At 34.9% G+C, this 16,672-nt stretch overlaps 1 protein-coding gene across 1 annotated transcript in view; it reads right to left on the bottom strand.

Annotated features, from left to right (window-relative positions):
* The window catches only part of LOC120225503 (polyubiquitin), a 4,043-nt gene extending 3,016 nt beyond the window's left edge, over nucleotides 1-1,027 (bottom strand). Inside the window, exon 1 of the mRNA XM_039223683.1 lies at nucleotides 788-1,027. Within this exon, the coding sequence (XP_039079614.1) occupies nucleotides 788-1,013 (226 nt within the window). The 5' untranslated portion in view covers nucleotides 1,014-1,027. The remainder of the gene's footprint in view (nucleotides 1-787) is intronic.
* Between the last annotated feature and the right edge of the window lie 15,645 nt (nucleotides 1,028-16,672).

Below are 16,672 nucleotides of genomic sequence, written 5' to 3'. Positions count from 1 at the left end.
TAATTCTGTCTTCATAGATATTGAACTACTTTTGACTATTAATCCCTTACAGTTAAGAAAAGATGATCTTTCTAAATTCAAATTTAAATCATGTAAGTTTTATGCTTAAAATTATTTACTGTAACTTTCATACATAATTTAAGATGCAGACGTTTTATAGTATAAAGTCTTCCATTAGTGGGTACTTGCTATCTGTCTGGGTTAATTTCTGAAACTCTCTTCAACAAACCTTGTAATCCAACAATAACAAATTATGTGCCATTCCCAATACACAGCACATTCTGTCTTACTTTACAAAAAAAAAAAAATGTCGTATTGTCATCTGGAAGTGTCTTTCGTACAACCTGGTATACCCATCCTTAGCTCATAGGAACAAATATTTGGAATTTCATAGGAAATATCAGTTGTCTGTGTTTTTCTGCTACTGTAATTCTATGTGCATGTCAGGAAATGGTTGATGACCCAAATGTGTGTTACCCTACTCCTACATTATTATAAAGTAACTTCAGTCTCCTTGCCTTCCATGACTTGTTTAAGGTTGCAGTAGATGTTAATGTAATGCATAAATTTTTAGTTGCCTTGAATATAGATACATATAAGGCAAACATTATCAGAAAAAAGATGTTCTCAGCTACAAGAGAGCGTGGGGGAAGAGGAGGAATGTTACAGCAAGAGCATGGGTGAGAACATATCTTCCTTTTTTTTTTTTTTTTTTGGGAATGCAACAACTTTATTGAAAGAAAAGTGCAATGAATTTGGTCGGAGCTTATAGGGGGGTCTTAGACACCTCCCCTCAAGTGCAGGACCAGGTGCAGAGTGGACTCCTTCTGGATGTTGTAGTCAGACAGGATGCGCCCGTCTTCTAGCTGTTTCCCAGCAAAGATCAGCCTCTGCTGGTCAGGGGGGATGCCCTCTTTGTCCTGGATCTTGGCCTTGATGTTCTCGATGGTGTCACTGGGCTCTACCTCCAAGGTGATGGTCTTGCCTGTCAAGGTCTTCACGAAGATCTGCATGCCCCCTCTGAGGGGGCACAGTATATAACAAATGAAGGCCCAGGAAAAATTACCACTATTGCGGTGCCCCTAGAAGGGACAGAAAATGAACAACAGGGAACCTGTATAAAGTCAGTGGAATCAGAATTAGAAGAATACGGATGGAGATGTACATTTTGATTATTGTTTTTGTAACATGGACCACTCGTCCCTAAACACAGTTTTGATGCTATGACTTGGAAACAACACTAACAAATGCCATAGACAAGATGAATCTAAAAAGATTGGATTTTTATGCACATAGAGATGGTCTTATTACTTGGGGAAATGCAATAGGAAAGAGACTCAACTTACCCTATGATAGTTCTTATCATTTTGTATTAAAATTAATAGTTTGCATCTCTCCTTATATGATTCCTTTAGGGAGAATGCCTCGACTATTTTTACATCCTTAGAATCTTATGTAATATTGAAATGCTGAGTGAATGTATGTATGTCTGAGAGAATAAATAATAGTTGAATAAAGGCATGCATTAGTCATTGTTTCTGTCAGTGGAAAGAAAAAATATTAATGTTTGCTAAGAACTGAAGCACATGGAGTATTTAACTATTAGATTGCACTGTAGAAGGGATGTGGATCCCATTCAGAAAAGCAGAATTTAACATAGCATAGAATAATCAATAAGATAATATAAGGATAGATATTTCATATTATCAAGACACTGATACTTCTCCATCAATTGAAATGGTATTTGGGACTTCTGTGCAGCTTGAAACATAGCTACTAAGCTACTATTAAAATTCCATCATGTTATCTGGAAAGGAAAATTCACGTTAAGTATTAGATGCTGGGTTGATAATTTAGTTTCATCATACTGAGCAACGTGCATAAATAAAATTCCTTTCTCTGTCATATGCATAAACTGCTTATGCTAAAAGCACATGAAGAATAAAAGTGCTATTAATTATAGGCTGCATTAATGTCACTGTAAAATCTCAGAGAATTTTGTCTTATTTAAACTAGTTTATTATTTTTTAATGATCTCTATTGTGAGTATGAATTCAGACCTCTTACTGAACGTACTGATTTAGAGGACTAAAGTGATGATGTTAAACATGGCACACGCTTAAATCTCTTTGTGTAAAGTCATTCTTTGTAACCACAATATTAGCTTTTGGCAAAAATGGCATTCTTTTCAGTTAGTGCTTTGTTTTAAAATTGATATCTAGATAACCAAAGTAATTATCTCACTGTTTAATATATTATAAACTTTGCAAGTAGTCTACCTTAATTTCATGTTCTGATTGCTTTTTAAATTATTATTGAAGTATAGTTGACATGTAATGCTATATTAGTTTCAGGTTTACAACATAGAGATTTGGCAAGTCTATACATTATACAAGCTTGCCATGATAAGTAGAGTCACCATCTATTTTCATATGCTAAGTAGGATAATGCTGAGATTACATTATCTCACTGGGAAATGTAGTATATTAGCTGGGAGTTACAGGACCAGCCAAACTGTTCACGAGTCACATGCCAGTAATGCTGTTTGTTTCTGTTTTCTTTTTTTTTCTTTTTTTAATGTTTTTATTTATTTCTGAGAGAGAAAGAGACGAGACAGCGTGAGCATGGGAGGGGCAGAGGGAGAGGGAGATGCAGAATCTGAAACATGCTCCAGGCTCTGAGCTAGCCATCAGCACAGAGTCCAATGCGGGGCTCGAACCCAAGAACTGTGAGATCATCACCTGCCAAAGTCTGACGCTTAACCGACTGAGCCACCCAGGCGCCCCAATGCTGTTTGTTTCTTAAAGAGTCTCTAACTAAAGCAAAATTAACATTAAAAACATTTTTTAATGTTTGTTTATTTTGAGAGAGAGAGAGTGTATGTGTGTGTATGTGTGAGTGAGGGAGGGGTAGAGAGGGAGGGAGACACAGAATCCCAAGCAGGCTCAAGGATCTGAGCTGTCTGCACAGAGCCTGATATGGGGCTTAAACTCAGGAACTGTGAGATTATGACCTGAGCCGAAGTCTGATGCTTAACCTACTGAACCATGCAGGTGTCCCAAAATTAATATTTTAAAATTAATCTCACAACAAATATTCCTTTATATAAAAAATTGGAGAAATGGATTGTCATCTTAATGATGCACATTAGAAGCACATTTAATTGTAGTGTGATTGTGAAAGTAGTTACACTGAAGTTATTTTCTATGAGAAAATAAAATAAAGAGAACAGCTTTCATATACAGATGAAATGATTTCTTTAATCTTTATTCTAATTTTACTATGAATATAGAGTAATAACATTTGCTTCTTTAATTATTATAACTCTTCTTTTGATTACGATATGCTTTAAAAGAAAGGCACTGGTTTCTATTTTTTTTTTAAATCTTAACTATGAAAATATCCAAACATATATTAAGTAGAGAAAATATTTAATAAACACATATATACTTAAAACATATTTAATACCTATTAACATTTAGGCTTATTTTGCTATTTTTTGTTGTTATTGATGTATTTATAAGTAAAATAAAGTTATCATGGTGAAATAAAGAATGCTATAATTGACTGTATGTAATAACTTCAGACTTTCAGCTACACTGCTTGTAAATAGTTGTCATAATCAGCCCTTCTCGCTTTCTTGGTGAATGGTTTTGGAGAGTGCTTTTCTTGTGCAGTCCCCCATGTGCTGCCCTCTCTCTTTCTCTTTCTTTCTTCCCTTCATGATCAGAGCTCCCTCCCCTCCGTAGGACCCTTGATTCTTTTCTCCCTCAAATCACATCACCACACCTCCTACCTTCCATAATGTGGCCCCTTGTCTCCCTCTAGTTGTGCAGTTTGTTCGCTCAGTCCTTGATGGATTTCCTGGGTGTTCAGAATGATTTGATAATTATCTACTGTGTTGTTGGAGGAATGAGGCAAGAATAAGTTCTTCCTTTTTTTTTTTTTTTTTTTTTTTTTTTTTTTTTTTTTTTTTTTTTTTTTTTTTTTTAACCTTTTTAATGTTCTATTTATTTCTGAGAGAGAGAGAGAGAGACAGTGTGAGCAGGGGAGGGTCTGAGAGAGGGACACACACACAGAGTCTGAAACAGTCTCCAGGCTCTCAGCTAGCTGTCAGCACAGAGCCCGACGTGGGGCTTGAACCCACAAACTGTGAGATCATGACCTGAGCCAAAGTCCTACGCTCAATCGACTGAGCCATCCAGGAGCCCCAAGTTCCTCCTTTTCTACTTTACCATCCTAACTACTTTTGGCTGGGGAAGTGCCATTTTTAATCATTGAATTAGGGCTCTGTTTATTTTTCTAATATGTTGATAAGAACAAAATTATATGAAGTGTGAGTTAAGCTTCAATTTTTGTTATAGAAATGCAAAATGTGGAAGATTCACATGTGCTTTTATTTCCTCATGGGATTCAATTATTCACTGACTCATTTGTTCAATGAGTTTGTATTAAATTCCTGGACTGGGAAAGATTTACAGTTGGTTGCTTCTTGTCCCAATCCTCAAGTTGTTCCATGGAATGAATCATCTTGGAAGAGGGATGAATAAGCTTTGGACGCTCAGAGGAACAGTATAGGAATTATGGTCAGAGGGACCAGGAAAAGTGTCCCACTTCACTGCTGAACTATTTTGCTCTTTGGATACCACCTCTTCATCCAAGGCCCCAGTAAATATATGCACATCCTGGATCCTACAAAAAAAGAAACCCACCAAACAAAATCCAACAAAAATCTGATGTTAAATTAAGGTAATCAGATCATTGAATAAGGTTGTGAACACACATATCAATCAAAGAGGGACTTATGTTTTTTACTCTAATTCCATCTTAACTTCCTGAACTTGGCTGAAGGTTCCAAAATAAAAGCAATGCTTCAAGACCAGAAGATTCTGTTTTTGAAAAGGGTTGCACCTCTTAGAAAAAGTGGTAGTTGGATCATCTATTTGACGCCCCAAATTCAATTAGCTGTCTTGAAATTAACACTAAGATCTGGCGTGGGCAGCCAAAGCACAAGATATGGCTATTACCTGGTATTAACTCCTACTGGAGCCTTAAACTATTTTCCTGGGAAACAGTAGCCCTCATAGATTTGGACTTGCACTTATAAAGCCATTAATCAAGGGAGAACATCTTATTCCAGGCATTTAGTTTTGACAATGGAATAGTAAATAGACCCTAATTAATGATTTTTTTTGTAATTATTCTTCCCTATGTGGACATTAGCTGGTGTTCAGGCATTAATTGTGACATCAACATGATTGCCTATCAGTAAAAAGATCCTTCTGCAGCTTAATTATGTATTTCAGGGACTCATATATCTTGTGGCTTGCAGAATCATTTTCACCAGGACTAAGAATTCTGAAAGAAGTCTCATTCATTTTAATTTTTTATGCCATGTCCACCCAACTTGTCTTGCTTTATAACCCTCCTGCAAACACACATACAAACACTATAGAATCATGCTGTACAGTATGGAAGCTACTAGCCACAGGTTTAATTTAAGTTTAAATTTTTTTTCAATTAAATACAATTAGGAAGTTAAGATTCAAACTAGCCACAATTTTAAGTGCATGTGTCACTAGTGGCTAGCTACTATATTGAATGTACAGATATATAGGATTTCTGTTATCATAGAAAATTCTACTGGCCAGCAGAGCATAGAGAAAAAGCTTCATGAAGGCTAAGTTTTATCTGTTGTGTTCACAGATGTATTCCTACAGTCTAGAATATTTCTAGACACAGATTTGGAGTTCAAGAACTATTTGTTGGTTGATTGAATGACTGCCTTCTTTCTCTTATTTTCTCCTCATTACTTTTGGGATTACCTAGAGACGTAAAGCTCAGGAATACTTGGAGACACCTAAAGCAATCTCGGACAGGGAGAAGAATAAGCAATGCAGGTACTTACTCATTTGAATTCTCCTCTGTTTTTAAAGTACAGGAGAGAGTGCACTAGTTAGGTTTGATACAATGAGTGCTTCCAGAAGAAGATGGTATGCATTATTTTACCAATTATGACAGAGTGATGAGAGTAAAAGGACATGAAATATTGACTATAAAAAAGCCAGCAGCAGGGGTGCCTGGGTGGCTCAGTTGGGTGAGTGTCCAACTTTGGCTCAGGTCATGATCTCAGGGTTCATGATTTTGAGCCCCTCATGGGACTGTGCTGAAAGCTCAGAGCCTGGAGCCTGCTTCAGATTCTGTGTCTCCCTCTCTCTCTCTGCCCCTCCCCTACTTGCACTCTATTTCTCTAAAATAAAAAATTTGTTAAAAATTTTTTTAAAAAGTCAGCAGAAATGTTCAATTATATCAGATTACAATACTTTATCGATGTGTTTTTGGAAATATATTTGACATATAACATAATATTGTGTAAATTTCAGGTGTACAATATGTTAATTTAAACATTTACATATTGTAAGATGATTGTCATTGTAGTGATAATTAGAACCTCTAGTACAATATATAATTATCAGAAAACAGTTACTTTATAACATCTTAGAAACACTCTTGAGAACACAAATTTCTTAAAAAAGGGTAAGTCAACCAAAAATAAAGTGATGTTTAGAAAGTGAAGGGAATAAGGTTGAGCAGAAAAAGAGAGGAACTTCCAGAAATGAAGTACTAGATTGATATATTTCATACACTCCCCTAACCCCCCCCCACACACACACAGTGAAGATTTTATGGCAGAAAATTTTAAGTTGTTTGATCCATTATACTTAAATGACAATTGGGAATGATAACAGTAACACTAACCATACATACAACAAAACAGACTAAAATGGAGGAAGCCAACCATATCTGTAAGTGGCTTTTTGCTAATATTGATGATCAACATTAGTACATAAATATATCTTAGTGAAGTGAAATGGAATTGGAAGTGAATTGCAAATAATGAAGGTAAGATATATAATATGATAAAATAAGTTCTCTTATTCCAATTAGTGTTTGAGAGTGTGAGTAACAATTTTTAAACAATGTCCTTCAAAACAAAATTATTTAGAAATATTCTGATCTCTATCAATCAATCAGTAACATCTTTATATCTTAGAGAATGTTCAAATCAGATATTCTTTTCCTATACCCCATAAAGTTTGTGTAGTATTTTCAGGTGATAGATTAACATACAAAACGATGTCTAAATGTTAACCAGACCAAATTCAAATGTATAGGAATCAAGAATAGGATTCTCAAAGTTGTGGTTTAAGGAAATACTTAGGTCTGACTTCATACCAGAGTACAGAAGAGCCTAAAGTGTAGAAACAGTAGTTAGTAGTTATCAGTACAAATGGTCTTGGCTTAGAAGAGGATTTCACTAGAAACATAATTTGTCTCTTATCTCCTCTGGTTGGGCTGCTTTCATTTCTCTGTTTAACTGAATTCATCACAGAGTTATTGAACACTTATTTGGCTCCAAAGGCTGTATGTACTCTGGACTGGAGTCCCAACATTGTACAAGTTGAATGTAATGACCTTTGTCCTCAAGGAGCTTGGATTCTATTGAAGAAGATAGGTAATTCAACATATTAAGATAATTGTACTACTATTTCTAAGAGAGATGAGTATGGCCTGACTGAATGAGCTGGATAGTTGATGTTTTGGTTAAGATCATGAAAGATTATTATAAGAGTATATAAAATATCTAGCTAAGCATCAGAATTTGCTTAATGATTTTTAAGCACTAATTACTTACATTAAACAATCTGATAAATAACGAAGGCTAAGGTGCCACCTATTATTTCCTTTTTAAGTATTCATTTTTGAGAGAGAGTGGGGGAGGGTCAGAGAGAGAGGAACACACAGAATCTGAAGAGAGAGAAGGGGAGGGTCAGAGAGAGATAGATACACAGAATCCAAAGCAGGCTTCAGTCTCTGTGCTGAAAGCGGGGCTCGAATGTGGGGCTCGAACTCATGAGCCATGAGATGGTGACATGAGCGGAAGTTGGACACTCAACCATTTGAGCCACTCAGGTGCCCCAAAGGTTCCCTCTATTAAATGTGACATTGAGAAATAAAAATCGGATCTCAAATGTATATGTTTAAATATTTTGAGAAGATAATAAAACATTTATCTAAATATTCAATATGGAGTTATATATAAATTAATAGAGTTATTAATCCATCATATATTAGGTGTGATCATGAAAAATTAACTTGACTCCATAGGTTTGCTAATTTTTAGTATTTAGGAAAAATTCATGCAGGCTGAGAATTCTTGCCCCAAACAAAACGTTAAAAGTTAAATTTATTTTCATTGCTTATTAATTTAATGTAAAGTTTCTTATGCTACAATTGACTCAAGTTAATCTTTAAGTTTTATAATGTTTTATCAATGTAGCATAACTGGAAAATTCTCTTATATTCTAAAGATGTGCCAGTGGACTTTGAGGTGAGCAGAAACCTGGAAAGTTCCTGTTGCATTCCACAGCATCACCTCTTAAAGCTCTTCCCAATTAATAAACCCAAAATTTAACTTTAGGAGCATACTAATGTTCTAACATGTTAGGGATGAGCTACCCACTATGCTTAAATTAAGAACTGACCTACACCCTTTCCCAAGCTTGAGTGTAACTATTGGGGATGAGTGATTTCACTGTCAAAACTTTGCAGACCCAATTATCTCCTAATTCTAACCAGTGCCAGTGCTGAGCATCTCTAGAGAAGCCATCCCCCACCCCCACTCAGACACAGACTAGCTGAACTAGAAAAGTTTTGCCATCGTAAGAGTTGACACTTCCTCACAAAAGGGAAAAAAAAACTATTTGAACAAACTTTGTGAATAAGTCTAGAAGAAATTTGACTTTTATATGAATTATGTTAATAATTATATGATGCTTCAGTAGGCAAATAAAGCAAATTATTCAGGTATTTTCCCCCTAGATACTTAAGTAATTCCAGAAAAGTTTATTTTCTTTAAGTCATCAAATAACATAAAGAATAAGTTTTGGCCTCTCTTATCTTCACTAATTCAAAATATCTGTGACTTGGACAACTCAATGTATAAGGGACAAAATATCCTGATTTCTGTATCATCTAGTAGACATTTGATTTGTGTTTTTAAAATTTTGCCTTAATTCACACTCCACTTTATATATGAGTTTTCTGAAAATTCTAGTTCCTATGAATCAAATATTTGAGGAAAAAGTGGGTATCTGTTTATATTGTCTCACATAGAGCTCACTTTCTCCAGGCAGTTTCATGAAAGCTGCTTGTGAGTACCGTGAGAAGTCTCTGAGGTCATTTACTCTAAACCCTGGTATCTTTACAATACAGGCATACCTCAGAGATACTGTGGGTTCAATTTCCAGACCATGACAACAAAGCAAATATCACAATAAAGCAAGTCAAACACATTCTTGGGTTTTCCAGTGCATATGAATGTTATGTTTACCCTAACGTGTAGTCTATGATGTATGTAATAGCATTATGTCTCAAAAAACAATGCGTATACCTTAATTAAAAAGTACTTTAAAAAATGCTGATCTCCATCTGAGCTTTCCATGAATCATAATCCCTGGTCACAGATCAGCATAACAAACATAATAAAAAAATAAAATATTGAGAGAATTACCAAAATGTGACAGACATGAAGTAGAAGTGGTTGGAAAAATGGCACCAATAGACTTGTTCTACACAGGGTTGCCATACACCTTCAATTTATAAACAATGTAATAACTGTCCAGTGTGATAAAGTGAAGTACAATAAAATGAGGTATGCCTGAATGCAGTATTACATCACCTAAATCAAATGGCTTTCAGATCACAGGATGCATTTCAGGTTGGTGACTGAAGGTAGAAAATTGAAATATTAGATGGTTGGAGATACAGGTGGTATCATTGAAATTCCTTTTCTCTCTCTTCTCCAATTTCACTTGTTCTAAAGAGTAGCAAATGCCCTCGTAGAACCAAATCTCATCTCCTCAATAATTATTGGCCTTTGCAATTAAATATTTACTAATTTTTGAGTTCCTCTTCCATAGAACTTCAACATACATTCAGTATGATGTTTAATTTCTGTCAGTTGCCAACTACTCAATTCATCACAAACTTTTAATGAAATTTGCTTCAGCTGACTTGAAATCAGCATAACAAATAACATAAGTGTCTACTGGGTACCAGGTATTAAAACATAGGCCATATCCTCATAACCCCAACAATGCACTATTATAAAAGCTCAGAAAATAGTCACTGAATGACATTTTACTGAGGTAATTAATTTAGCAAATATTTTTACATAATAAATGTTTGTGTTAACTAGTATTAACATCATGGTTTTTAATTGTTGGAGTTTTTAGTGTAGTGACAACAGTAAATTAAATTGATCAAATGGCTCTATCCATGAATCTATCATATTATCTTCTCTTTTTCCTGTCTAAATTGGCACCTCTTATTCTCCCATGGGAATAGATAGGATAGACGTGGTTTCCAACATAGCGATAAAATTATGAAATTTTCCTCTCCTCAAAATTTCCAAGCATACATGAATGGATGTGTGTGGCCTTTATTCTTCCTTGTGTTAGGCAGACCTCATTTTCAGTGTGATTATCTTTCCCTTTAAGGCAGCTAAGTCAAAGTAGAGAGAGGCAGAAATGAGGAAATATTAAGGAGAGAACAGCTCTACTCTCATAAGCAATACTGTTCATTCATTTTATTGTGGTTTTGAAAGGCTACTAACTCATGGTGCAGTCAAATGAATGCCTAAAATTTGATCAACTCAAATCTTATATTGATTATAAAGGCCCTCATTGCTGATTCCATTTATTTCAGTGGAGACTCAGCCTCCACAATCAGATTTCAATTTAGGTGGGGCTTGAGAACATGCTGAATTGTTATCATTAAGACATTTTTTTCTTTTCCAGCCCAGGGAAGAGTAAACTTAAGACACCCTTTCAAGCCTACCTCTCATAACTCAGCTTCTGAACATTCAGTGGAGGATTAGGACAGTAAGAGACTTACTCCTTAACCTTCTCACTCACAAGTTAGACAAGAACATTCATGACCAGATCATGGAGTGTCTTCTTTTTTATCTGCACCTGCCATTGGAGCCCTTATCTTTCTTTATGCAGTAAGCCATGTCTGCTAGCATTTCATCCTTATTGCAGAATTGTCAAGAACTATGAAGACTCTGAGATTTTAGCCTATTAACAAGCTAATAAGTTGGTCTTTTCCAATTTCATCAGTGCTGGGAGAAGACAAACTCTTAGGTCAGGGATAAAGAAATTTATATCTCAAGGTCAGGGAAAGCAACATGTGTGCCAGCATATGTCTGTCATTTCCTCTTGCCTCCAAATCCTTTAAAAGGGATGCAAAGAGCTTAGATACTTGTACATGCAATGGTTTGTGCTATTGGTAGCATAGCAGTATGGTACTTCAGAAGCTCTGTGATTTGGAAACCCAAATATTTTATCATGGCCTAAACACGTCCCTTCTTAGCTCTAAAGAAGACACCATCTCTCTCTTCTAAGGTTGTTCACTATGGAAATAATATTGAAAATATAGTTTGTAGGGCACATGGGTTGCTTAGTCGGTTAAGCATCCAGTTTTGGCTCAAATCTAGATCTCATGGTTCATAGATTCGAGCCCCACGTCAGGCTCTGTGCCCTCTCCTGCTTGCACTATGTCTCTCTCTCTCTCAAAAATAAATGAACATTAAAAAAAAACAAGAAAGAAAATATAGTTTGGGATAAATAGCAGAGGTAGGACTCAAATTTTTTTAAATCTCTTGAAATTTACATTATATAAATGTATTTTGTAGTTAAAAGATAAACATTGAAAATCCCATGTGAAATTAATAATAGTTTAAAATAATTACTAATATTAGTATTTAATATTTTTCTATAAAAGTTTATATTCCAGAAATGTGTTCCCTATTTGAACAGAATGATATCCCTGAATTGACATTCCAAAAAGATGTATTTACTTTCCTGCTTCTGTTATATCCTAACACATTAGCAAAGAACCTACTGTATTCTAAAAATATTGTATTTTTATGTTTAAGAATACACTTGCATAATTACTAAGATTTTAAGGTAAAGCTACCTGTAAATATTTAGCATACTTTTATGTGTATTTATGCTTTAATTGTATAGTAAACTACATTTGTTTTTATGATTTAATGTAGATTTAATCATGTTATATTACTGTTTTAGCTGTCTCTATAAGTCCTAAAAAATTTTTCTTACTGATATCGTTATAGGACGTGGTTCATTCTCATGAGCCCTAACTTAGAATGGAAGTAATATTTTAGCATGCAGAATTGGGCCACTAAAGAAAATACATCTTTTCAGAACACTTCATTAGTCAAGCTTAGTCCTGTCTAAGCTTGTTGCTCATTATATTGCATTTTCTCATATCTCTTATTTAGGAAGCAATGAAAATTTTGCCTTGGGTTCGGAGAAAGAAATTAATGCACATAAGGAAAAGTCCTATTGTTAGAATATGAAATATTTACAATGGCATCTAAACGTTATGTGACTTCCTGTCACTAATAGGATCTATGCGCCTACCTCAATGCTAATATGTATTGGAATGATGAAAGTTGTATGAATCAGAGTATAATTGGATAATCTGTCTTTTTGTCCCTACTCTATTATATTAAACGAGGAACCTCTTCCTAATGCTTTAAAAGTTCTCTGTCAGAGCCTAAGATAATGCTTAACTAGATGATTTGTCAAATAATCATACCTGTGGCACAGTCACTACCAATATTAAGATAAACAGTTACATATGCAGTTAATCTAACAGGCTATAGGACTGAAAATCAGATATAGCAAGATTCTATATAATATAGAATCTGTTAAGAAACCGTGAAAATAGAATTATTGAAATAGCAATTGGGTTTCTATATTCTTATATAATTTCCATAACTAAATTATTTTGAGGAAAAAATGAAGGATTTGTAGAAAATATATTTTTGTTTGTTATCCTATTTATACAAAACATTTTTTTCTTTGTTAAGAAACTATGTGTTTATTCAGTAATATAAAACATAAAATAATTTCCTCTAAGGATATTTTCTAAGTTTTTTTACCTAGAATTGTGACATTTATTGTAATTATGAAGAATGCTAAATAAGTGATGTTACTTGAAGAAAATAAAATCATCTGCATTTTAATTTTGAGCTAAATATTACTTTTTTTTGTTAAGTTTATTTGTTTATTTTAAAGGAGACAGAGATAACGTGAGTGTGGGAAAGACAGAAGGAGAGGGAGAGAGAGAAAATCTCAAGCAGGCTCCACCCTGCCATTGGAGAGCCTGACACAGGGCTCAAACTCATGAAACTATGAGATCATGACCTGAGCCAAAACCAAGAATCAGACACTTAACCATTTGAACCACCCAGGCACCTCTAAATATTACTTATAATAGTAAGCAATTAGCACATATTATGGCCTTTAGGATTAGATGAATAATGTTATAATTAAAAATTTGAACCATAAAGAAAAGAAAATGCAATCTATCAATGTCTACTTTTTTCATAAATAAACCATTTCAGTGGAATATTATGTATCTATGTTTTTAAAAAATCTCTAAAAGAAATTATATTTTATTTATTTATTTTTATTTTTTGTATATTTCTAAGCATATGTTTTATTTATTTATTTATTTATTTTTCTTAAATAGTTTATTGTCAAGTTGGTTTCCATATAACACCCAGTGCTCATCCCAACAAGTGCTCTCCCCCATGCCCATCACTCCCCTTTCCCTCTCCCCCACCCCCATCAGCCCTCAGTTTGTTCTCAGCATTCAAGAGTCTCTCATGGTTTGCCTCCCTCCCTCTCCCCAACTATTTTTCCCCATCTTCTCCCTCATGGTCCTCCATTAAGTTCCCCTTCTCTATCTATATGTGCCAACATATGATATCTGTCCTTCTCTGCCTGACTTATTTCGCTCAGCATAAGAACCTCAAGTTCCATCCATGTTGCTACAAATGGCCAGATTTCATTCTTTCTCATTGCCATGTAGTATTCCATTGTATAAATGTACTACATCTTCTTGATCCATTCATCAGTTGATGAAAAAGAAATTATGCTTTAAAACTGCAGTTCTGATTTTATAAAGATAAAATATATATCATACTTAATGTGATATAAATGTGCTAGTCTGTGTATCATTTAGGAGTGATTCCTCCTAAACATCTGGTTTAGGGAAGAGATATGGGATGTGATGACTCCCTTGATTGAAAAAATTCAGGGGAAGTATTTAAGCAAGAAAATTGCTTCAAGCAAGGTTAGATTCTAAGGCTTTCACAATGTCTGAAAAACTCCTTTTCTTTTCCTCATCTTTCTCACTTAATCTTTTTCTCTCCCCAGGTCTTTTCTCTGCATACTTCAACTGTCATTGCACTGTAAGGGGGGGCAAATTTTGCCACCTGAAGATAGACTTCTCTGGCATATTTATAATTTTAGGCTAATTATATTTAAGAACTCAGAGACACAAAAGAGCTCTGAAAATCTAGTAAAAGTTACCCTATTTTATGACAGGCATTTACATGTAAAAGGGAAATCTCCTTTGTAAGATGGTCTCCTCCAGCTGCTAGTAAGTGGGAAGGAATTTAAATCTCTAAGAATTTATCAATGGAAAAGGTTTGGAATTAAATCTACATAAAAACCTTACTCTTATTTCCCGTGCTTTTTCTAGTAACCTGCCATAACTGACCCTCACCCCCTACATCTTATTCATCTTCTCCCCACCCCCTCTACTCTGTATATTCTTTTGTCTTTACTTGAAGATGGAAATTAAGGTGATAGCTTAAGCCATTTTGGGGAGTTAATCAGATTTTCTGGGTCTCTCCCAGTTATATGAGATATATATATACTGTTAAACTTTTGTTTGGTTTTCTTTTGTTAATTTGTTTCATGTCAATTTGGGTCTTAGACCACCTAAAAGAACCTTGATGGATAGAGAAAAATGTTTCCTACCCAACAGTATCAACCAAGCTTTTTTTCATTTTCTATCCCTTATAGCTTCAGACATAGATTCACAAAACTCCCAAGCACAGTAGATAACTCATTTCTTCTAGGTTACCCAGTTGAAATTCTAAGAATATGTCTGATTGGACTAACTTGAATCATGTGACTTTCACTGACCTATAGTCAAAAGAATTTAGCACCTTGGTTGCAAAGGGCAGAGTCCACTGCCTTCCTCTCTTAAGGCAGGACAGAGGTGGGGTCAGAGCAGTGCCATTTAAATTACAGTAAGTGGAGAGTTGGCAATATATAATTCCCTGAGGAAAATATAAGTTTATCCGCAAGGTGAAAGAGAAGCGGATACTGGACTTACAAAACCTCAAACGTTGACTCTAATTTGTTTCTAAAATAGGAAGATTAATGTGTAAGAAATTGAAGAAAGCCATCATTGATGGGGAAATTAGTTAAGAAAATAATGATATAACAATTCCTGTGGGGGGCGCCTGGGGGGGTCAGTCAGTTAAGCGTCTGACTTTAGCTCAGGTCATGACCTCATGGTTTGTGTGTTTGAGCCCCGCATCAGGCTCTGTGCTGACAGCTCAGAGTCTGGAGCCTGTTTCAGATTCTGTATCTCCTTCTCTCTCTGACCCTCCCCTGCTCATGCTGTCTCTCTCTCTCTCTCAGAAATAAATAAAACATTAAAAAAAAGAGATGGAACAATTCCTGTGGTATATTTAGGTGACAGGGAGTATCAAATGAAACTGGATCTGAGAATATCTTTGGTGGGAGCAAGGATCAGAGTGGCAGAAAACTAGATCAAAGCTTGATAAGGAAGGCATGGAAAGCTTTATCTCATCATCACAGAAATTTTGAAAAATTTTTGCATAAAAGTAAAAATACTACTTTTAATTGTTCAAAGGAAGGCAAGACTTTCTGCCCTCCTACCTTACATAGCTGAGTCTATGAAATAAACTGACAACAGGCATATTAACAAGAGAAAAAGTCTATGAATTTATTTATTTTTAATATTACTAGAGGAAGGGGAGGGGCAATGCAGGCAACTTAGGGGAGTGTAAATTATTTTTAGGAAAGATGAATGGGCCCTTTGAAAAATAGATGGGAAGTATGATAGTTTGTGACAATTTGGGAGTGATGATTGACTTCTTGTCTCTCCAGTGATGAGTCAAACTTGCCTTGGGTTGATGAAACTCCTTGGGAAGGGACTTATGACAATTGCGTTTTTTTGCAGGATCCTTCTTGAAGCAGATAAGGGGAGTTTAGAGAAAGCTGTCCTTGTATTTGTTGTTTCTAAGTGCCTTCAGATCAAAATGATCAGTTTACGAAAGCATCAGATTTAGAGGTAGCATGTCCTCAGTTTCTTCACTGGCAGTAAAAAAGGTTTACAAAGTATGCAAGAAGACATCTCTGTTTCATTAAATAGGTATATAAATGTCTCTGTGATGGCAGGGTGGGTAAAATAGTTAAGTGTTCGACTTATCCATACATGAGAAATTGATAATCATAAGTGTCTTTATTTCTGGTGTTACTCTACATAATACATTGCAATAATCTCAAGGCACTATACCTAATATAGTGACTGACTCTTCTCCTCCCACTATAATTTTCTTTAGGAGGAGATACCTTTCTTAGTTTAGAAATTAAATGGAGTTTCAAAAAATTATGTAATTATTTTAAAATTATTCCTCTTCAGGACTACAAACAGTGAAATTGGTTAGGGTGACTAATGGCTATAATTTGGT

Source organism: Hyaena hyaena, unplaced genomic scaffold (assembly GCF_003009895.1).
Source record: "Hyaena hyaena isolate Hyena2069 unplaced genomic scaffold, ASM300989v1 scaffold_1427, whole genome shotgun sequence".
Lineage (NCBI taxonomy): Eukaryota > Metazoa > Chordata > Mammalia > Carnivora > Hyaenidae > Hyaena > Hyaena hyaena.
This window is presented reverse-complemented; position numbering and strand designations above follow the sequence as displayed.